General features: G+C 39.6%; 2 protein-coding genes across 3 annotated transcripts in view; one reads left to right on the top strand and one right to left on the bottom strand.

The window, feature by feature from the left end:
- Positions 1 to 211: 211 nt before the first annotated feature.
- LOC128216298 (uncharacterized) lies at positions 212 to 2572 on the top strand. The gene is made up of 2 exons (XM_052922865.1): positions 212 to 1584; positions 2473 to 2572. The coding sequence occupies exons 1-2, from the start codon at positions 212 to 214 to the stop codon at positions 2570 to 2572; spliced, it is 1473 nt and encodes a 490-aa protein (XP_052778825.1).
- Positions 2573 to 13814: 11242 nt separating this feature from the next.
- The window catches only part of LOC128216826 (uncharacterized), a 125330-nt gene continuing 113261 nt past the window's right edge, over positions 13815 to 25883 (bottom strand). The window contains exons 1-2 of one of the 2 annotated variants that reach the window (XM_052923510.1): positions 23821 to 25062; positions 13815 to 15811 (exon numbers count right to left, since the gene is read on the bottom strand). In XM_052923510.1, coding sequence (XP_052779470.1) covers positions 14389 to 15811; positions 23821 to 24155 — 1758 coding nt within the window. In that variant the 5' untranslated portion in view covers positions 24156 to 25062 and the 3' untranslated portion in view covers positions 13815 to 14388. Of the gene's footprint in view, positions 15812 to 23820; positions 25063 to 25883 lie in introns of those variants that run through there. The other variant, XM_052923512.1, reaches the window with a different exon arrangement.

Consider the following 25883-nt stretch of genomic DNA (forward strand, 5'->3'; position numbering starts at 1 on the left):
TTAAACGGTAAGTACCAGACTCAACCACGTAATGAGCTACCGTATATAAACGGTGAGTACCAGACTCAACCTTGCAATGAACCATCGTATTTAAACGGTGAGTACCAGAGCCAACCACGCAATGAGCTACCGTATTTAAACGATGAGTACCAGACTCAACCTCGTAATGAGCTACCGTATTTAAACGGTGTGTACCAGACTCAACCTCGTAATGAGCTATCGTATTTACCAGACTCAACCTCGTAATGAGCTACCGTATTTAAACGGTGAGTACCAGACTCAACCTCTCCCCTCCGCTCCTCCCCTCCCTCCCCTCCCCTCCTACCCCTCACTTCCTCTTCTCGCCTCCCCCTCTAGTCTCCTCCCCTACCCCTACCCTCTTCCCTCCACTCATCTCCTCTTCACTCCTATCCTCGCCTCCACTCCTCTCCCCCACCCTCCGAACCGGTCCCCTCCTCTCCCCTCCAGTCCCGTCCTCTCCTCTCCTCCCCTTACTCCTCTCCTCTCACTTCCTCTCCTCCCCTCCCCTCCACTCTTCTCCTCCACTCCCCTACCCACCTACCCTGTTTCCTCCTCCCCCTCTCCCCTTCTCTCCCCTCCCCTCCCCTCCCTCCTCTCACTTCCTCCTCTCGCCTCCCCCTCTAGTCTCCTCCCCTACCCCCACCCTCTCCCCTCGATTCATCTCCTCTCCCCTCCTATCCTCCCCTCCACTCCCCTCCCCCACCCTCCTACCCGATCCCTTCCTCTCCCTTCCAGTCACCTCCTCTCCTCCCCTCACTCCTCTCCTCTCACTTCCTCTCCCCCTCCTCTCTCTTCTCCTCCTCCCCTCCCTCTCCTCCTCTCCCTCCTCTTCTCTTCTCCTCCCCTCCCCTCTCCTCACCTCACCCTCTCCCCTTCCCTCCCCTCACCTCCTCTCCTCCCCTCCACTCCCCTCCTCCCCTTTTTCCTCCTCTCCCCTCCTCCCCTCCAGTCCCCTTCTCTCCTCCCATCCCTCCTCTCCTCTCCCTTCCTCTTCTCCGCTCCCTTCCCCTGTCCCCTCCTCCTCTCTTCTTCTCCCCTCCCCTCCCCTCGCTCCTCTACCCACCTATCCTCCCCTCCCCTCCTTTTTTCTCCTCCCATCCCCTCCCCTCCTCTGCTCTCCCCTCCTCTGCTCTCTTCTCCTCTTTTCACCTCTCCCTATCTCTCCACTCCTCTCCCCACCTCTTCCCTCCTCTCTTCCCCTCCTCTACTCTTCCCTCCTTTCCCCACTCCTCATCTCCTCTCCCTACCCTTCCCCACCTCTCATCTCCTCTCCCTACCTCTCCCCTCCTCTCCCCTTTTTTCTTCCCCTCTTCTCCCCACCTCTCCTCTCCTGTCTCTCATCTCCTGCCCTCCCCTCCCTTCATCTCCCCACCTCTCCTCTCCTCTTCTCGCCTCCCGTCTCCTCGCCTCCCCTCCTAACATCTCCCCACCTCTGCCCACCTCTCCTTTCCTCTCCTCGCCTACCGTCTCCTTGCCTCTCCTCGCCTCCCCTCCTAACATCTCCTCTCCTCTCCCCTCCTCTCCCCTTCTCTCCGAATCCCCTCCTTTCAGAACCAATGCATTGTCGGCAAATGACAATTATAATTGTATATATATTGTATGGGTAGTTTGGAATGCTCATGTACAAAGATCATAATTAACTATGGCTAATTTGAATTTTGAATTTTGCGTGCTCAATGTTTAATATTAATTATTGCAATAACTTATATGTCTAATTTTAATAGAAATAGTGGGATCATTGATAAATAACTGAATTTTGAAATATAAAGGACGCATAATACTATGTTCGGAGCGCTTTGATCTGGTGTCAAATTGGGTAAAAACTGCAAACAATTTTTATTCGTTTTAGCATTGCTTACATTTCCTGTCATTGATGGAATCCATGGATTAATACATAACCATATAAAATAAACAATCATTAACATGTTAGCATATAGTTTGAAAATAGATTGAAAAAAAAAATAAATTCAAAATATCTATTTTACAATTTCTTATCAAATGGCAATAAACGCGCAATAATAATTAGAACCAAAATGGCGCTGAACTTATGGTGATCAGGGTACGCTGTATCCATTTAATAGTAAAGTTAACTTGTGCATTGAATAATATTATTTTATTTATTACGAAACGGATATTTACCTAAAAGTGAAGAACCATTATCAACATCATGCTACCGTATTCACTGACTTTGGTATTCTAAGGTATATACAATATTAAATCATACAATCAACAGAGCAGCATCACCAGCAACAGCAGCAACGACACAAAATATCTATATAGCAATTTTAATGACAATAACCCGGTAATGGTGAGAAGGGCTGTACAAAAAAGGTAAATGCAATTGTTCACGGTTTGGAAGAATTCAGATCCAACAAGAACGAGGCATTGTTTTTAAAGGCAAGCAAAATGTTAGTCGACTGGTTAATTATCCTCTTATACATACTTTCACAGACTCCATATGGAGGACTACCATGACGGCCGACCGGTCCGCCTCTCATCGGTCCAGGGTTTGTACGGCCTTTACGACATCTTCCGGGGACTTACGGGGTAGCGCCCGCGACAACAGTTCCACCGGAAACAGACTGAAGCTTGTCTGACGAGATTTGTTAGGATATTGTTTTCATACTTAAAACAGGAGTATACTGTCGACAAATAATTGATGCAAACGATACTTGTACCAAGGTTGAGAGTTTTTTCTTTGTATTTGTCTACCAACTTACCAACTTACGTACTAGATACATACGCAAAATAATATCAAATCCAGCATACTCCGAGTCTATTTCTAAAATCTGACATTGTTATAAGAAAAGTGTTGCATGTTTTACATAGTTCATTCTTGTCCGTACCGAATCGAATATTAAATACTGTAAAATCATGCCATCTATCAATATATGTCATTGGTATATTTCAGCATTACATCAAACTATTAAACTGTGATTGAAACATTGACTACATTTGAATATTTCAAAAACACACTAAAACCAAACAGATAATTAATAAAAATAATTTATACTGAATGTAATGGTCTTGTAATAACAACACTAAATATTGAAATTATTGCGACATAATTAATAAAAACATATCAAATATTTAACAAAAAACACTAACCAAATGAAGCACAAAATAAAACATTTTTTTAAAGAACAAACTCGTAATAAGCCATCGTATTTAAACGGAGAGTACCAGACCCAACCACGTAATGAACTATCGTCTTAAAACGGTGAGTACCAGACTCAACCTCGCAATGAGCTACCGTATTTAAACGGTGAGTACCAGACGCAACCTCGTAATGAGCTATCGTGTTTAAACGTTGAGTACCAGACCCAACCTCGCAATGATCTATCGTATTTAAACGGTGATTACCAGACTCAACCTCGCAATGATCTATCGTATTTAAACGGTGATTACCAGACTCAACCTCGCAATGATCTATCGTATTTAAACGGTGATTACCAGACCCAACCTCGCAATGATCTATCGTATTTAAACGGTGATTACCAGACTCAACCTCGCAATGATCTATCGTATTTAAACGGTGTGTACCAGACTCAACCTCGTAATGAGCTACCGTATTTACCAGACTCAACCTCGTAATGAGTACCGTATTTAAACGGTGAATACCAGACTCAACCTCGTAATGAGCTACCGTATATAAACAGTGAGTACCAGACTCAACCTCGCAATGAACCATCGTATTTAAACGGTGAGTACCAGAACCAACCACGCAATGAGCTACCGTATTTAAACGATGAGTACCAGACTCAACCTCGTAATGAGCTACCGTATTTACCAGACTCAACCTCGTAATGAGCTATCGTATTTAAACGGTGAGTACCAGACTCAACCTCGTAATGAGCTACCGTATTTAAACGGTGAGTACCAGACTCAACCTCGTAATGAGTACCGTATTTAAACGGTAAGTACCAGACTCAACCACGTAATGAGCTACCGTATATAAACGGTGAGTACCAGACTCAACCTCGCAATGAACCATCGTATTTAAACGGTGAGTACCAGAGCCAACCACGCAATGAGCTACCGTATTTAAACGATGAGTACCAGACTCAACCTCGTAATGAGCTACCGTATTTAAACGGTGTGTACCAGACTCAACCTCGTAATGAGCTATCGTATTTACCAGACTCAACCTCGTAATGAGCTACCGTATTTAAACGGTGAGTACCAGACTCAACCTCGTAATGAGCTACAGTATCTAAACGGTGAGTACCAGACTCAACTTCGTAATGAGCTACCGTATTTAAACGGTGAAAACCAGACCCAAACTTGCAATGAGCTACAGTATTTAAACGGCAAGTACAAGACTCAACCTCGTAATGAGCTACCATATTTAAACGGTGTGTACCAGACTCAACCTCGTAATGAGCTACCGTATTTCAACGGTGCGTACCAGACTCAAACTCGTAATGAGCTACCATATTTAAACGGTGAGTACCAGACTCAACCTCGCAATGAGCTACCATATTTAAACGGTGTGTACCAGACTCAACCTCGTAATGAGCTACAGTATTGAAACGGTGCGTACCAGACTCAAACTCGTAATGAGCTACCATATTTAAACGGTGAGAACCAGACAATAAAAAATACCTCATTGACTCTAACTTCACAATTCAATGTAACATCTTCTCCTTATCTTCTTCATCAATTTTGTGAAAACTCTACGGTAATGATCCTCTAGTCATTGTTTTATTTTCATTTACCTAATTTGTAACCATTCTTGCAGTTACAATACTGCATTAAACAGTTTCTTACTACAGTAGAAACCCGTTGGCTTGATATCCCAGGGACCGGCCAAAGTACTTCGAGCCTCGCGAATATCGAGCCAAGCGGGAATGCTTGCAAAGAGTAAAACAAAAGCGGTTCTTAACATCCAGTTCGTGCCAACTAGAAAATCGAGCCAAGATATATCGATCTAACAGGTTTCGACTGTATACTGTCGTAGAATATTTCTACTTAATTATGTTAATGATAATAAACGGTGTCATGACGTCATATTTGTCTTTCGCTGAACGTAAAAAAATCGGCTTGATTCGCAAAGGAAATTCGCTTTTTTTTTCTACGATACCAGGCCCCAATATCACGAAAATACTGAAGTCAAATCTCAAACTCATTCTCAATTCATTTTACTATATACATGTACTTAATTCCATTCGTATGATCTTTGATTCTTGTAGCTCATTATTTAACATTTTGAAAATCAGCGAGACTAAGCCAAATGCCGCGTATAATGTGATTTTTATATTTTTTACTTGTTTTGACTTGTTTAAGTAACATATTGTGATAGGCTGCGACTGACAGTACTTTTATGTTTTAGTTGCGATTGACAGTACATGCATGTGTTGGGCAAATTTTCAATGGGTTAAGCTGCTTTCTGAACTTGACTTCACTCAAATTTTCAATGTGTTAAGCTGCTTTCTGAACTTGACTTCACTCAAATTTTCAATGTGTTAAGCTGCTTCCTGAACTTGACTTCACTCAAATTTTCAATGTGTTAAGCTGCTTTCTGAACTTGACTTCACTCAAATTTTCAATAAGAATCGCTCTTGATAGGTTTTAGCCTATACATTTTTAATAGCTCATAAAAATGTACAATTTCAACGTGACATCATATCTTATACTGTTTCACGTGTGTAAAACAATTTTAAAAACTTAGTTTAAATCAAGTTATATATCTTGTCTTGAAAGAACATACACCAAGCAGCTATTGGCAGAATTTTGTAAATCCAAGCCTGAGGTCATTCCATGTTTAATGCTTGTCGGCACAGGGGGTATTTTCTGTCATATTTAAATAAATATTGACAATACAGCTTCAACATGAATATTATCATCATTTTGTGGACATATAAAAATAAATGGATGTTTTTTCTGTGATGTTTAAGCCTTAAAACGTGAACAAGCCTTTAACTACTCTAACATTTTATAAGATGTTCTTGCAATAATGTGTTTGACTAATTGTATGTGTTTATTTTTACTATAAATCAAACAAAATATACATAAATAACATGTTTGAAATATTTTATTTGTTCATATTTTAAACAGTTTGCGCAGGTCATGAATGCATTGTTCCATACAAAACATATTGCCTTGCAATTTCTCAATTTTAAAATGCGTGTATTCATGGTTGAACAATTTAGTTAATAAATTATTGAATACAACTTGGAGAAAAAAAGTTGAATTTATCAGTTGGTACATATGTATACTTTTAAGTATGGTGTTTTATGATGTGTATGAACAAACTATTTTACATGTACCTCAGTATTTCAAGACCATTTCGAATGAATAATTAAGGAGAAACAGGTCCTAATCAAATTGATGTTTTAAGTATCTATCATGTGTTTCCGGTACACACACTTGCCCGAGGGTCGGATTTTTCGACCCGGACCTGAAAAACATGGTTGATATTTTTTTCTTGCATATCTAAAATTATAAGCTTGTGGAAAAGTTGACGTAGAAAACGCACTGTTGTACAGTTCACCAAAAAGGGCGTGCGACGTTGTTTACTGACGTTGTAAAACGCAGTAATTTTAAATGACTAGTGACGTCAAATAGTTCCTCTAAAATAAGAGAAGTCTAGTGGAATAGCCTTACACCTTCAAACTAAAGCAAGTATGTGCCTTGCCTGAAGTTTCACCTCGCATCTCGCGAGATCCTGGTTTCCGATTTTCCCTTGCACTAATCTACCAGCTGGGAAGCAATATAAAATTATACGGAATGCTGTTATGGCCATCGCCTATGAATGTGTTAATCTGAAACACGATACTTGATAGTATGATGATGTAAACGAGAAATCACGAAACTACGATAATGAAAACGCGACAATACAATGATGAAAACGCGATAGTACGACAGCGATACTACGGCAGTTCGATGGTGATAATGCGACTATCGTTTTTCACCATCGTATTGTCGCATTTCACCAGCGCTTACATAATCGTAGTATCGTATTGTCGCGTTTTCAACGCCTTCTGTCGCGTTTTCATCATCGAACTGTCGCGTTTTCATCATCGTGATATCGCGGTTTCATCATCGTACTATCGCGCATTCATCATCGTACCGTCTCGTTTTCATCATCGTACTATCGTGTTTTCATAATCGTATGTTGTGTTTTCATCATCGTACTGTCGTGTTCTCTACATCGTTCCGTCGCGTTTCATCATCGTTTTGTTGTGATCCATCATCGTACTAGCCTTCCGGTACACATGCGCATAGAATAATTTGCCCTCCATGTGACAAAATGTCGGTTTCAGGAGTCCTTGCATTATGTCTTCAACTGAGGATTTTATCACGTATTTGACATTGATCTGAAATACTGTTTATTTAAAAGATTTAACAACGATTTAAACAATAAAGATTGAATTATGAATTGTCTTTAACAATTTTTGTTCAATATAACAAACCAGTCAAAACAATATCTCCGAACAGTTTTCAAAATGCAATACCTCTCAGGTCTCATCATCATCATCATCATCAGCAGCAGCAGCAGCAGCAGCAACATCATCATCGATATCGTCACCATCATCAACGTCAGTCGTCGTCGTCGTCGTCGTGATGATTATCATCATCATGATCATGACCATCATCATCATCATCATCATCATCATCATCATCATTTACTTTTTATTATTTTTACCATTTCTCTTGTACAAAGTATTGAATCGTTGTTTATGAAACAAATCAATACACGTAACTCAAATCAACAAGCCACATCTTTCCGATATCATTTCAATATCATTATATATTCAAAACATATATATATATATATATATACATCTTTTCTCAAAAATAAATGCATTGACAACCCTGAATAGAATTTGACGCTTAATTTCTCAAGGCATTTTTAGTTTTAACACATTGTTTGGAAGAAACAACATATTTGTGTTTGAGTCACGTCTTTGAAGATGACAGGCTTATTAGAATCGATATGTCTAGAAGTCATTAAATTGAAATCATTTAAAGCAAAGATGTTTTTCAATATCTGTCATACAGACAGATCGCAATTCAGTATGAATATAAGATAATAAGACTTAAAGGCCCAACCCTTGTTTTAAAGGGACTCACTCATGGACTGTAAAATGCACTTTTTAATTACGAAATAAAATGTAGCAAATCGTAAGAAGTGTTAAAACAAAAATACCAAAAGCTCGAACCCTTCAGCAAATGGCGATTGAAAATTAATTACGGCTGTGGTGTTAGTTGATTGACATTATCTCGTGATGTCATCAATGTATCCTTAAGATGTTAACATATCCTCATCACTTTTTAACGTCCCGGTGGCCGTTAGGACTAAACGGATGTACTCTACTTTTTTCTTGACTTTACCGGCGTGGGTTCGAACCCCACTAAAGCCAAAATACTTTTTAATGCTATAATTGTATTTTTCTGCAATTTCGATATCATAGAGTCAAATAATGATAAAATAAGTGTTTCCTGATGCATTAACAATAAAAGTAATTTTTGGTAAAAAGACATGAGCGAGTCACTTTAAAGTGGCACTCAGTAAAACAGAATGTCCTAGCTAGAGCGTTAATAAAGCTAACAGAAATATACCTGAAGTACTTGAAACCAGTCTTATCTTACATGCAAATTGCTCAATTGACTATACATGTATAATATATAGGAAAAGTATTTATTGGTACCTGAAGTTGTCTGTTGGTAACCATACACAATACGGTGTACTTTAAGTATGTGCTGGCTGATTTCTAATTCGTTAAAAAAAATAACAATCAACAACATATCATACATTAAGTTATGTACAGTTTGTATATTTGCTATTTTGTTTCAATTTAAATGGATGTTAACGCCATATTTTGCAATCTTTGAAGGGCCTAATAAAAAACATTTTAAGTTATTTTTGGTAAAAAATAATTCTGGACACAAAACCCTTTCAAGTGATATCAATATAATATGACGTCACCAGGCAACTGTAGTTCACATCTGCTTGGGTCGAATACCTTATTAAGGTTGTCTTATAAACCCGTTGGCTCGATAGCCCAGGGACCGGACGAAATAATTCGAGTCTCGCAAATATCGAGCCAAGTGTGTATCCTTACATATTTTTAGTAAAAGATAAGCGGTTCACAACGTTCAGTTCCAGCCAGCGAGGAAATCGAGCCAAGCGATATCGAGCCAATGGGTTTCGACTGGATGATTTATAAAATATATATACCAAGAAGAGCGAGTTTGGCCCTTTAAACATAATGTAGTTACAGGACACGTTTCACTGGTGAATCCAAGGGCGGCGCCCCGGAAGACCACCGCCCCCCAATTAAATCGCAAAAGTTTACTTTTTTATTTAAATGTATGAAAAATAAAAATTGTAAAAAGTTTCTTGGGGGATTGTCGCCCCCCCCCCTTTCAACACTTTAAACCAAATTCATTTGGTTCTGAGGGAGGGGCACAATTCAAACGGTTACGCCCCCTAAGTTACGACACTTGTACGCGCTCCTGCATTTTACTTCAACAATTTCTGACGCTTCTAATAACTCAAAAATATCCGCAGGCTCTAATGAGTTTTATAACACCAAAAAATGGAAATAATGACAAGGTTTGACATTTTTGTACCTGCGATTCAGAGGTTAGTGGAGACCGCATTGACACTGTATAATTGTTATATTTTATACTTTCATTTTACAAACAACATGTCGAGCAATTTAATTCCTATATTTAGATATTGTATATACGACCTTGCATACTTTGTATGTTTCTTTCAGTAAAAAATATGTTAAACCATATGTCGAGCGTGATTAAATGCCTTTTACACTAGTGTTGACTTGAATTAAACTATTTACGTATTACATACAAATGTAAACGACTTACCTGGTATGCACATCCGCGCCAAACACTAAGATTGCTTTTGTTATTTTTGCTGCTATTATTACACAGTGATTTGGTGTCATTTGACCTGTACACAATTAAATGACATTTAACCTAAAAATTTTTTCTTCATATTTATCAAAGGGGTCGCTCCTACCAACTATCAAGCATAAAATAACTATGAATTACTGCAGTTTAACAATGTTAGAAAATCTTGAAATCCTATTTAGGCATTTGGAGATTTTCTGACATTGTTAAACTGCAGTAATAGCACTGCCACACAGGACACTCATTTTACATCCGTCCCGGGAGACGATTAGTATTTTATTTTTAGTGGCGCGGCGGGGATACGAACCTGCGACCCTGGATTGACAGTCAAGTGTGTTACAATAGACCACGGATCCGCCACAGTTGCAATTTTTATTAACGAAGTATCCTTTAAGTAGTCCATTGAATGGTTAAATGACATTCAGGGTCGTGTTAACTGGCTGTATATAGGCAGTGGCGCCGCATACTCCGATACGTCCGAACGTACAACACAATCTACGTTAACCCGAAATGGCAAGTGCTTAAATCCCGACATCAAAAACAAATATCGAAGACTAACGGATATCTGTATATCTGATATATTGTAGGAAGACATCTTGAATGAAACTCAAAAAGTGTCCGCGAAATCCAAATGAAATTATTCGCGGTTCTAATTGTTTCTTAAAATAGTTGTTTTCGCTAGAAACCGGTTCTTGTTAGCGGGAATATTATTCTCGTGCACGATTTTCCGTGCACGAGATTTAGGTTCAGTATATAAGGCTTGTGCGGGGCATATTCGTCACTCGAGATTTATTGGTAGCACTCAACAGGTGTATATTCCCACCGGCCCTCCAGCGAGAGGACTAGGTACATAGCGAGGTCAGTGCGGCGATCCAGCGTCATACAGTAGACGTTCGCATATCATTCCGTTCTGACGTGCCTATACGTTACAGATACTACCTATATGGCAAAGACGAACGAACGAGCCAGACTCAATCTATTGATCTTACAATGTGAAATTTGCTACCAATTACAAACCTTATTCCTAGTTTTGTCTTGTTGTTTTGATTTGGTGTCTGGAACAATTTTGATTAGCGAATAATTGTTTTACTCATGATAACGTGAGTATATATAAATTAGCTGTTAGATTTTCATCCAACTTTTAATTTTAAATTAAGGAGGGCGGGGGAGTAGGGGTTGACATTTTATTTTCTTCGATGACTGTTTCACCGTTGAGTATATTCATGCGCTTTCTTATTGCATACGGGACGAATCGATACGCAAAAACAGGCCCTAATTCAACATTTTTATTTGAGTCAGTACAATTTAAGGGGCGACGGAAAAAGAGGAAACTGGTGAGGACGAATACCTAGCAATTCATTTATAGTCGCCTTAACTGGTTAAAGTTTATGTTAATTTAGCTGATTGATGGCGACCAGAATGCTTGAAAATGATTTTTTGATAACTGTATTCTTTAGAACTAATGAAAAATGTTCGCACTTTAATGTGTCTCTCAAGTTATAGGGGCATACAATTAAACATGCTTCCAGGGGCGTAGCTAGCCCTCTATTAATGTGGATTCATAATTATGCTATGGGATTCCGGGGGCATGACCCCTCGAAAAAAGGGAAAAAATGGTCCAATCTGGTGCATTTTTGGCGTTCTGAGGTGCTTTATTTAGCACTGGAAAATGGACAGTTAATAATGGACAGGATTATGGAGTCAAGTACGCATACTGCAACTTTGGCTGATTTTTGTCAGAATCATGTGGATTTAGCCCCATACTCGCGTATAAGGCAGCTTCGCGCCTGGTTTCAGGTACGCCTATTATAGGTGAACGAGTGCTTCATGCCATCTTTGCTTATTTATTATATTTTATTTCTATTTTTTCAGACCGCGCATGTGCGATGCCGAAGCACCGATACATGATGCATTTTTACTTCAGCAGACAACCCGTGCACGTGAACGATTCGCTCGTTCGTGAACTCACAAACCGGTTCCAGTACGGATGAGCCTGATCAACACTACCTTGCGTGTGACGTCAATCTTGTGACGTCACAAGACCGAAAGCTCATGGTGCACTTTCAGAAAATGATGATTATTTATCCTTTGCACTTTTGTTTGACCATGGTCCATAATATCCTAAAGCTAACTGTATATGTATTTATTGTATGCTTTACGGTGGTTTTAAGAGATTAATCAGTGAAATAAAAATGTATAATTCACTGATTGAAACAGTCGTAAATGGATATTTTTCACTGTTTTGAAATTTTTGCCCGCTGTCAGTTCAAAATCAAACGTCAGCGCGCACAGGGCTAGGGCAACGACGCCATTTCCGAAATGACGTTACGTGAGCATACACATTGGCGTATTTTGAATATACGGGCGTGGCTGGACCCGTGCACTAAACGTGTACGGACCCCGTACACGAATACGTATACGGAGCACCACGTGTACGGACTTCTGTACATCCACACCCCGAACTTAAATAAACTTAAATATATGGAGTTATTAATTTCTTAAATAATTTAACACTTATGCAGAAAAACATATTTTAACCGTTAATTTTTTGGCCAAAAAAATAATATATAAATATACATATGGATGTATGGAAGCCGTATCCTGGCATGCTCGGGACAAAAGAACGGACTCCATACATACAACGTGCACACGATGGATATACGGACCCCATACACGTAGCATGTACGGGATGGATAAAGGGACCCCGTGCATGCAACGTGTAAGCTATGGGAATACGGACCCCGTGCATGCAACGTGTAAGCTATGGAAATACGGACCCCGTGCATGCAACGTGTACGCTAAGGAATGACGGACCCCGTGCATGCAACGTGTAAACTATGGAAATACGGACCCCGTGGATGCAACGTGTAAGCTATGGAAACGGACCCCATGCATGCAACGTGTAAGCTATGGAAATACGGACCCCGTGCATGCAACGTGTAAGCTATGGAAATACGGACCCCGTGCATGCAACGTGTAAGCTATGGAAATACGGACCCCGTGCATGCAACGTGTAAGCTATGGAAATACGGACCCAGTGCATGCAAGTAAGCTATGGAAATACGGACCCCGTGCATGCAACGTGTAAGCTAAGGAAAGACGGACCCCTTACATGCAACGTGTTAGCTATGGAAAGACGGACCCCATGCACGCAACGTGTAAGCTACGGATAGACGGACCCCGTGCATGCAACGTGTAAGCAATGGAAAGACGGACCCCGTGCATGCTCCGTGTAAGCTATGGAAATACGGACCCCGTGGATGCAACGTGTAAGCTATGGAAAGACGGACCCCGTGCATGCAACGTGTAAGCTATGGAAAGACGGACCCCGTGCATGCAACGTGTAAGCTATGGAAAGACGGACCCCGTGCATGCAACGTGTAAGCTATGGAAATACGGACCCCGTGCATGCAACGTGTAAGCTATGGAAAGACGGACCCCGTGCATGCAACGTGTAAGCTATGGAAATACAGACCCCGTGCATGCAACGTGTAAGCTATGGAAATACGGACCCCGTGCATGCAACGTGTAAGCTATGGAAATACGGACCCCGTGCATGCAACGTGTAAGCTTTGGAAATACGGACCCCGTGCATGCAACGTGAACGCTATGGAAATACGGACCTTGTAACGTGTACGGGGAGGATATACTGATATAAAACAGACTCCGAACACGTTGGTGCAATATTATTATTTTATAAATGCAGTATTATGTTTGATTCATTTGATAATAATTACTAAAACAAACAATAAACATAATTTGTGGAAAGTCGTTTTTGCTCGTTTTAATGGCCACGTAGCTATTAATTAAAAATATTTTATTAAAGGTATTTTTTACTTAAAACGTATCGCGTTATGTTTGTTAATGTTTTGATCACACTGTCTAATGAGTTCAACATAATTCTGCATTTGATATAAAAACAAAATGTTTTTTGAATCAATCTTTATTGTGTGCCTTTAATTGAAAACAAAACCAACTATAATCATGGTATATGTTGTTATTGTTTTTACTTTAAAGAAACTCTGCATAATTAATGCACCTATGTTCATCTAGGTTTCCAGTGAAAATAGTTAACATATAACTGGCTCTCTTGTAGTTGTAGTAAAAGTATTGAAGCTTTTTAAAGGCACATGGCAAAACGGGCCGTATAATATATTTTATTTTAACATTAAATAAAGAATAAATCTAAATATATATATATACGAGTATACATACACACTAACAACATATTGAATATACGGGAATAACATTATACAATAAACAGTCATTTAGTTGAATAACATGTGTACGATAAACAGAATTACTATGTAGCTAAAAGCAAATAAAATACGTCAAATATAAAGGTATATGTACGTTTAAGCAAAAATGATTCTTGTATTATATACATGTACATTTTCCATCCGTACTTATATTTACGAGAAAGGTTAAAGTAAAAATCAATCAGTTATAATAATTGTATTTTTTGTCACTTGTAATTGGATCTATTATTTATCGTACATTAAGGACGAGGAGCGTGTCTTTCAGTCCGCCGACAATCAGAGAGGAAGAACGACTGCTGAAGAACAAAGCTCTAGGTTTGTACACTCCGTCTTGTTTCCTTGCCAGTGTGGCCAACTTCGTCTTCCCGTCCTTGTCAACCTGCAGCACTGTGTCGGAATCATAGCAGCAGACGAACACGTGTCCAGCAGTTGTCACGTGTACTCCGGTAGGTCTTCCCAAGTCAGGATCAGTGAATGTGGCCAGCTTGTTGCCGAGGTTGTCCAGGGTGATAAGTTCATTGTATGAGTAGTTTGTGATGTAGATAGTTTTCCCGTCGTTACTGATGGCAATTCTCGCCACCGTGTCACCACCAGACTTGTCCTTGTACCTCTTCTTAATACGCCACCCCGTCATCGTAAAGACGTTCAGCGTCTTCACCAGCTTCCCCGTCATCGTATAGACGTACAGCGCGGTGTCTGATGAAATGTAAAGGTTGTTCCCGTGATGAGTCGCGCCGTAACATTTATGGGAGAAACTTAACTTTCTCGTAGTCACAAGTTTCCCTTTTATAATGTTAATGAAATGAAGTTCATGTGTATCATTATAGTCGTTGTTAACACAAACGGCAACCTCATTTCCGCCTATATGGCACACGTCAAGTGGACACCTGGGAACATCACAGTGGTCGACAACCCTGTACTCCTGGTCCAGGAGTTTCACTGTCATGTTGTTGGAGTCTGTAATAACAATCTCTCCACCAGGCAGCTCACACATCCCTTCAATATCACATGTATCTTTGTCTGAACTCATCTTCACGTTGTACTCCTTGTAATCTTTGGTAGCGAATACATGATCTCGGGGGAATAGTGATATCAGTGGTTGTTTACAATAAACATTCGATTCATTTAACACTCCAAATGTCTTCATCGAAGACAAGTTATCTTCTATTCCATTATGTTTACGAAAAGTTAAATCGTATTTGACAACACTTGACATGTTTTGCAGAATTTCTTTTCCTTGTTTGATTTTTTCTTCACATTTTTTGAAACCAATATATAGGGGTGGTTCGCCTGATGAGTCTTTGCTTTGTATGTCATCTATGATGTTCTTTAATTCATCGTGCATCTGTGTGCAGGATTCCATATCTTTCTTAATGGACATTTCCTGATCAGTTACCAGACGGTCTAATTCTTGAACGGTTGTTTTCTCCATCTTGTCAAGAATGCCGTTGATCATTTTACGAATTGCTTTGATTTCATCAACAATGGCTGTTCGAGTCTTCCTCAATAAGGAACTATTTTTCTTTCGGTCGTTTTTCATATCTTCTATCTGCTTCCTAAGAACAGCAACCTGTTGAGGTAGTTGGCGAAACCCGGGATCTTTGCGGATGTCCCTTGCAACGTCTGGAATGTGCTGTATTGATGAACATAGTCTGCAATGAAAGAAGGAAAACTTGTTTTTCATGAAGACGCTTGTTTATAACATTTTTCTAAAATCACTTCAATTTAAATACTTATATTTCGTCGTCGTTTTCGTCGTCTTGCAAACAGGCAGACAGAAAGACAGACAGACAGACAGACAGGCACAAACACAGACAGACAAACAGGCAGACCTACATAAACACATATATAAATACAGAAAAATAGACAAACAGACAGACACGCAATCACATAGACAGACAGAAACACAGACAAACGGACACATATACAGACATACGCACAGGCAGGCAGACGGACAGACACACAGACAGTAAAAACCACAGGCAAACACAGACACACGGGCAGACAAAATACAGACAGACGGACAAACATACACACACAGAAACAGACGGACACGCACACAGACATACACATAGTTCGGCAGACAGACAGGCAGACATACAAACAGACACACTGATATACAGAAATAAAGACACACACAGACAAACAGACCGACACAAAGACAGACCGACACAAAAACAGGTGGACACACAAATAGACATAAACACAGGCAGGCAGTCAGGTAGACAGTTAGAAATACTGACAGACAAACAGATATACAGACATACAGACAGATAGAAACACAGAAGGACACTCACTCACACACAGCCATACACACAGTTAGGCAGGTAAGCGAGCAGACACAAAGATAAAAGATACACATATATAGAAATACACACAGACAAACACATACAGACAGGCAGACACACCTACAGACAAACAGACAGACACAGGCAAAGACACAAACAAACACACTCACACACACACAACCTCACACACACGCAAACACACACACACACACAGACACACACACGCACGCGCATTAACACGCAAACGTGCACGCACACACAAACACACACACACACTCAGGCAGACAGAAAGAGGGAGACACACATACACACACACAGACACAAAAACATACACAAACACAGACAGACAGATAGACAGACAGAAAGACAGACGGACACATATACAGACATACGCACAGGCAGGCAGTCAGGCAGACAGACGAACAGACACACAGACAGAAACAAACTCAGACAAACACAAACACATAGTCAGACAGAAACATACACAGAAACAGACGGACACGCACACAGACATATACACAGTTAGGCAGGCAAACAGACAGACGGACATACAAACAGACACACTGAAATACAGAAAGAAAGACACAGAGGCAGACCGACGCAAAGATAGACAGGCATACAGAGAGACATAAACACAGGCAGGCAGGCAGACAGACAGAAATACTGACAGACATACAGACAGATAGACACACAGAAAGACACTCACTAACAGACAGCCATACACACAGACAGGCAGAGAGACACACATTTAGGCAGGTAAGAGAGCAGACACAAAGATATAAGATACACATATAGAAATACACACAGACAGGCACACAGACAGACCGACACATATATAGACAGACACACAGACAGACGGACGCACAGACAGACATACACACAGGCAGTAAAGCAGGCAGGCAGGCAGGCAGGCAGGCACCGCGCACACACAAATACTCACATACACATAGAAAGAAACAGACAATCACAGATACACGGACAGACAGAATCACAGTAAAACGTACAAACAGATAGACATAAACACAGGCAGGCAGACAGGCAGGAAGGAAGAGAGATTGAAATAAAAACAGACACCGTGATATACAGAAAGAAAGACAAACACACAAACACAGACAAACATACACACAGACAGACCGACACAAAGACAGACGGACACACAGATAGACATAAACACAGGCAGCCAGGCAGGAAGGAAGAGAGATTGAAATAAAAACAGACACCGTGATATACAGAAAGAAAGACAAACACACAAACACAGACAACCATACACACAGACAGACCGACACAAAGACAGACGGACACACAGATAGACATAAACACAGGCAGCCAGGCAGGAAGGAAGAGAGATTGAAAAAAAACAGACACCGTGATATACAGAAAGAAAGACAAACACACAAACACAGACAAACATACACACAGACAGACCGACACAAAGACAGACGGACACACAGATAGACATAAACACAGGCAGGCAGACAGGCAGGAAGGAAGAGAGATTGAAATAAAAACAGACACCGTGATATACAGAAAGAAAGACAAACACACAAACACAGACAAACATACACACAGACAGACCGACACAAAGACAGACGGACACACAGATAGACATAAACACAGGCAGCCAGGCAGACAGACAGACATACTGACAGACAAACAAAACAGACAAACACACATACAGAAAGACACACAGACAGACACTCACCCACTCACGCACAGACAGACATACACACAGTTAGGCAGGCATGGAAGACATACACACAGATACACATATATAAAGACACACAGACAAACACAGGCATACACACAGACAGACAGACACATAGACAGACAGACACACAGACAGACGGACACACAGACAGACATACACACAGGCATGCAGGCAGGCAGACAGTCACGCACACGCACGCACGCACGCACGCACGCACACACACACACACACACACACAAAAAAACACAGACAAACATTAACTCAGGCAGGGTGGCAGGCAGACATACTTTCAGACAGACAAGCACACAAAAAGAAAGTCACACATGCCAAGAAATACCACTTTTCATTTCTAAACAAGAGTTAACTTCAGCTACACATTAACCCTAATTGACCGAGAATCTTAGGTCAAATTCTCATGATATCATGTTTTGGGAATTGCTGTTGTTTGGGTCAGATTTGGTAGAATGTATTAAATTTGGCAATAAAAACATGAAGAAGTATTCAGTGTTTTACATAATTATTGACAAGTTAAACTTATTACAAACTTATATATATATATAATTTGTTGTTTTATAATGAGTAACATGAACTGCTAACAACCGTTTTATTTGGAATGTAAATGTTACCTATATTGCAATATTATACCTTACATAAATGTGTCTCTTCTTTGTGTATATAAAGTTGATCGGTCCTTATAACAATGTATTTTAATAAAAAAACTAGTTTTTATGACGTCAGCGGTCCATATCATGTTTTTGGCCGATCCGGACCTCGCCAAAAAAATAATATGGACCGCTGACGTCATACAATATGGACCGCTGACGTCATAAAACTGGTGAGTGCTGCTTGTAATTTTCTCAAGGGCATTTTTTCGCAAGTAAACATTATTAGATTTGTTCAATAAAACACATTAAAGGTACTTTAAAAATTTTAAGTGGTAAAAAAGTGTTCGGTTTAATATAAGAAATAAAACACACCGCCTCGGTCCATAAACACCTTCTGGGGCTGACTGGCCGGTCCTTATAATGTCATATGACCCTCAGTGGAGTGTAATATTTCTTAATTATATATGAATCTTGTTGTTTCATAGGTCGAATTGTATTAAGGGGAATGCTTTACTAAGCGTATAGATGTTGATTTTACAATGGCAGATTTATTGATTTCGCATTTTATGAAAAAACAAATACTCTTTTATTTATTCATTTTAAAAGCTTTGTTTTTCAGTTCAGTCGAACCCCGTTGGCTCGAACTCCTATGGACCGGCGAAAATACCTCGAGTCTCAGGAAATTCGAACCAAGCGGTAGTGTTTATCTCCAGTATAATGAAACAAGCCCATAACATCCAGTTCGGGCCAAGGAGGAATTCGAGCCAAACGAATTCGAGTCAACGGGTTCGACTGTATACGTAAACACAATGGAAAATTCAATCGAAACTTGTTGAAAATACATCATATGTGAAACTGAACCTCCGAATGTAACATTTACTTGAATTATGTTTACATCATTATGAATACATTCTGGGGCATTGCAAATTCATTTTCTTAAAAAAAGATTTGTTTTGCGAATGATTCAATCAAGAAAATTGCTTTGTTTTGTGTGAATCTTGCATTGTCTTCATACCGTGATCAATGTAAAAACTTACTCCCCCCATCCTCCCCTACACCTCCCCCAAACAAATAATAAAATGATTCCCCACGATCTTGTCTGTAAAAATGTATACAACCCCGAACAGAACCGACTATGTTCTATTGAAGTTTAAATAAAATATAAGGTCAACATGTTTGGTCATTTAAAACTGTGCTCTCATATCTTAGTAATAATGCTGGTAATGCTGCGGCTTTTGCTGTTAATACTTCCACTACTGCTACTGCTACTGCCACTGTCACCGCCAGCACCACAATACCTCTCCACCACCACCACAACCAGTACCACCACCGATAAAGTGATGTTGCATCCCCTGAAACAACTGTCGCTGCTGCTGATACTGTTGTTGTTGTTGTTGTTGCCCCTTCAACAGCACCAGCTACTTCTACAACTACAAACTATCCAATACCTAATACTACTGATGCTAATCTCGCGATAATTAACTATATGCAGTTGTGGAAGAAGGGACTACGTTTTTGTCTCAATGCAAGACCCTTCATTTATGTATTTATAATAATGAAGGTTCGAAGAAAAAAAACATTATTTCCGCAGATTTTTACATTCAAAGAAAAACGACTCCCCGAATCATTTTTCTTCGTGTACAGGAGTCAAAATATAAGTTTAAACATATTTATTTTTATATATATTATTTATTCATATACAACGATTGTGTAAAAAAAAATGTTATTTCAACATTTTATTATTTACTCTCGTTGACACGATTTCACGCGAGAGTGGGGTCTTGTGTTGTGGTGGGAACCGGAGAACCCGAGAAAACCCACATGTCCGGTTTCGTGACCACAAACCAAATTCACATGCGACCAAGCCGGGAATCAAGCCCGGGTCGCCTAGGTGAGAAGCGAGTGCGCTAACCACTGCGCTAACCGGACAACTAACCCGGTAGTCGATAAAGTTTTGCACCAGTCAATTGTAACCACGCCCCCCCCCCCCCCCCCAAGGTCCGGCGAATAGCGGGGACTTTCGGTCCAGCCAACTACGGGTAAAATCCCCGCCCTGAGGGGATATACTGCTGGTAAAATCCCCGACAAATGCCCTCGACCCCAGGGACTCTAGGTAAGGGCTATCCCCGGTCCGGCCCGGACCGGGGGGGGGGGTCGCGTGGTTACAATTGACTGGTTCATTTGGCTCGTAAAGAATTATTACTGGGTCGTGATTTGGGTTAAAATATATCCTTACGAAGGCCAAATCCTAATAGCCCCTTAAACAACAATACTGTAATCAAGTTGTTAAATTAATCGACACAATCAAAGCTTAAGGCGCTACTAGTATTAATACATTTAGATGTTGCGAGTTCAAGAAATATAATCATTAATTAGTTACACTTGTACTTGATGTTTTCAATCTTTAAACATAACTCAAGGGTGTGGTTTAGAGAGTTAAATACTTTTGCCCAGGAGATTATTAACACTATCAAAGATTTAATTCTTAGCTTAGTTATAGTTCAGAAAATCATGTCTATATTCAGTAAAAAACTACTGTTGAACTATTTGTTAGTTTTGAAAAGTATCAAAATATACAAATTGAGATGAAGCGTTAAACCTAAGAAACATAGACTTTTACAAAAACTGACCAAAATAAGAACTCCCATGCAATTAATGCTGGACATAATGGCCATTAAATTTCAATGATTTAGCTGTTGTTTGCAATTTACTAATAAAATTTGACTGGAGAATCGCAAAACCACTGACTGGAATATTCTGTATACACACAGACAAACCCAGACAGACAGACAGACACGCACGCACGCACGCACGCACGCACGCACGCACGCACGCACACACACACACACACACACGAAACACATACACACACACAAATATACACAGACAGACACACGCACTGACAGACACGCTCACTGACAGACAGACACACAGACAGACACGCACGCACGCACGCACACACGCACGCAGACACAAACGCACACACACACACAGACAGACACACAAACAGACACACACATAGTCAAACACACACAGACAGACACACCCAGACACGCACGCACCCACTCACACACTAACACACACAGAAAACACACACACGCACGCACGCACGTGCGATACACACACAGACACACACAGACAGAAGGACACACAGTCAGACATACACACAGACAGACAGACATACATACAGACATATATTCATAAAGACACACAAACAGACAGAAAGACAGACCGAGAGACACACAGACAAACACACAGACAAATACACAGACAGACAAACAGACAGACCGAGACACAGACAGAGAGACACACAGACAAACACACAGACAATCACACCGGCAAAGAGACAGACAGAAAGACAGACGGACAGACGGCCATACAGACAGCCATATAGAATGCCATACAGACAGCAATACAGACAGACAGACGGACACAATGAAATATGGCATATTAAAAGTAAAAAACAATAAAGACAAGTAAAGACAAATAAAAGCATAGCATATGTTTAAAAAATACCAGATGATTAATATCTAAATTGAAAGGTAAATGGTACATGTATAGGAATGTTGGGAGGCTAATAGCATAAATTACTGTATAGTCTAAGTCTTGGTATTTATAATAACATTTCATAGAAGAAAGGCTTGGTTTAAAAATAACTTAGATTTCTTGCTATGACGATGTTTTGCGAATTCATTCATTTAACGACATACAGTTTGTATTCAGTATTCTATAAGTCGCAGAGAGTTTATATTCAGTATACCATAAGTCGCATACAGTTCAAATTCTGTATATTACCATAAGTCGCATAGAGTTTAAATTCAGTATACCATAAGTCGCATAGAGTTTAAATTCATTGTACCATAAGTCGCCGAACAACATTGGCAGTATTTGTAGTAAAGCTCATAACTCTTAGAATGTGTCGAGTTATGTCCCTTGACTATCTGAGAAATAATGAAGAGCATTAGAACCATTCGGAACTCCTCGGCCATTATCCATCGAAAACAACCTCGGATGTATGTCGGTACAGCAGTAGAAGTAGATCGTAAAAAATAAATAATAGTAAAAATGAATCGTTGTGTTTAGCGTGTATTTTGAATCACTAAGTTTTGTTTTGAATTGATTGTCAGTGAAACGTATTATTGCAAAGGCAATTAAGATTCCAAACAGAAAAGTCATTAAGTGTAACTTCTGAATTTAAAATACTACACTATCTACTTGCAAATTACTTAAATGTAAAGAATTCTGTCATTGTAAACCATCCATATACATCCGAGATTGTTTTTGATGGAAAATGGCCGAGGAGTTCCGAATGCGTTGGAACATAATTATTACGCATTATTATGTGATTTACAGCGTCATTTTATGTACGTGCACGACATATTCATCTAGTCAAACCGCACAGCTAGAAATTTTGCCCAAATCATCGTGAATTAATAGGGAGTACTTAAGTATTTCTCAATATTTCTCCATTCGAATAAAGGTCTAATAATATAGGATCTGACACGAATAACGAGTCTTTATATCATGGTATACAGGGGCGGACCTGGATTCGACGTTAGATGGGGCGCTACTTAGGGGCGTAACTATTTTAGTTGCTCATCTCCCTCAGAACCGAAATCTATTTTGTTGGAAGTCCTGGCAGGGGGAAGGGAGTTTGGGGTATCCCCCCACCAAAAAAAAAGAAGAAAAAATAATAATAAAAGAAAAAATAATTTTAGTTCAAATTGTGCACTTTGGGGGTGTTTTATTATTTCAACTATATTGAAATGTAAAGAAAAAAATCTTGGACGATTTCAGAGGGGGTGGGTTTGCCCCCCCCCCTCCCCGATCCGCAAGTGATATTTAATCAACGAGTTCAAAAAATGTGTTAGTAAGCAAGGCTTTGTTGACAGTGTTGACGAATAAAAAATATAGCATAGTCTAATAATACACATATGTAAAATACAATTTTGTTATGATTGTATAAACCGGAGAAAATTTTAAGCATGCTTAAACTATTGTTTGATCAGTATAAATACTGTGATTGTTTTATTTTAACTTAAATCGTCTTTGAAACATACCTATGATCCACGGCAACGCACACATGGCAACACAGCTGGTCATGGTCACCACAGATCAGCTTGAGCGCCTCCCCGGGGTGCCTCTCGCATCTCTCAAGGACGTCCACCGTCCCTGGTGCTGCTGCCCATTTCTTCACGTCCTTCCGGTCGAGTACCGAGTGTCTCTTGAATAGCTTGTTGTGAACTGGGACACAGTTTACGCAGTAATATTTCGTGCACTGATTACAGAAATATTGAGCTTCCGTGTTCAATCTATCTTCTTCGCATGGGGAACAGACGAAATCATGGATGAAATCACAGCCCCTCTGAATGGAGGATTCAAACTTCGATGCCATAGTCCTGTAACATATAGGGTTTCATTTATAAATGTCCTTTCCCTGGCCTTCACTACCAACCAGGAAGTTTATTTTAATAAACAACTTATCGTCTCAAATCTATACAAACAAAAACATTGATATCTCAATTCTATACGAACGTAAAACTTCTGTCGTAAACAATTTCGACACTATTTTCTTCACTAATTGTATCCTTTAAATAATATTTTTGATATAAAAACAAGAGTATAGGAAGTAATTGAAAATATTTCATGAGAGAAATCAACCTTACAATGATTGTTTATAACTTTACGTTTGAATAGAAGTTGAATGTCAGCGTGTTTTTTGTTTGCATAGATCTGAGACGTCAATCTTTTATAAAACACTCTTACATGTAAATTCTATACAAACGTTAATTTTCTGTTAAATTGAATTCACGTTGGATGGACTGAGATGATTTTCATAGCGATGGTATTCACGTTTCTGCAATACATGTCCTCAGAATGTTATTTACGTTTGTGTAAACAGTTCTCAAAAGGCATTTAGTCGAGAGGAACGGCCAAAACCTTTATAGATTGTCCAAGATACATAGTTTAATGTTTAATTCAGATCATGACCTCTTATCACTCTAAAGCAGTTTCTAGAGAGTATGTCATACTAATGTATACATTAATTTTGGTAAGGATGGCACTGTTGTAAAGTTTTTGTGTCTTATAATATTGATTAAATCAATCAAAAGTGTTCGCTTTAATAAATACACTTTCATTTTCTATGCCTTAAACGAAAGTAATAATACTTTGCGGCAAACGGTCCACTTTACGATAATTGTGTTTGCATGTAATCGAAGAGTATCGTTTGTATAGAGTTTAACTATGGCGACTTATCTCTAGCCTACGTAATAGGTCATGTGACTGATTTTTGTGTACAGACTAAAACGCAGACAACATGGATAAATATTTATATAGTAACGCATACAACAAATGCAAAGAAGGGTTTCAACTTTGCATACAATATACACTAAGAAGGTGTTACGAAACGCATGCAATATAGAATCAGAGCAAAATATTGAATTTAAAGTTTAAGTGTATTAAAATAAAGTTAAGTTTTAAGTTTATTATTGTATGACTTATATTAAAAAGAACACGTTTATGATGTAATTGATTGGGGATGATGTCTTTTGTTATTGTCTTAGGGAAAATACTTTCACCCCTTACACGTTGCATGTTCGGGGTCCGTACTTTTATCACTTCAAAGTTGCATTCACGGAGTCTTACTTTCATCCCTTACACGTTGCATGTACGGGGTTCGTTGTTGTATCCCTAATACGGTGAATGTACGGGGTCCGTACTTTTATCCCTTATCATGACGTTGTTTATACAGGGTACTTTAATTCCGAACATTAGCCTGGGTGTACGGGATCCGGACGTCCATCCCAAACATGCTAGTGTATGGGGTCCGTACTTTCATCCCAAACATGCTAGTGTACGGGGTCCGTACTTTCATCTCAAACATGCTAGTGTACGGGATATGAACTTTCATCCCAAACATGCGTATGTACGGGTTCCGTACATCCATACTTATTTTGTCAACAAATGCTACGGATGAAATATGTTCTCTTGTTAACAAATACGTTAAAAAAAAGGATTTTTATCATAGATATTGAAAACTCCATATATATTAACGGGTGCGGGTTCAGTGTACAAAAGTCCATACAGGTGGCGTTCCGTATACGTATTCGTGAATGGGGTC

This window comes from Mya arenaria, chromosome 14 (assembly GCF_026914265.1).
Source record: "Mya arenaria isolate MELC-2E11 chromosome 14, ASM2691426v1".
Taxonomy (NCBI): domain Eukaryota; kingdom Metazoa; phylum Mollusca; class Bivalvia; order Myida; family Myidae; genus Mya; species Mya arenaria.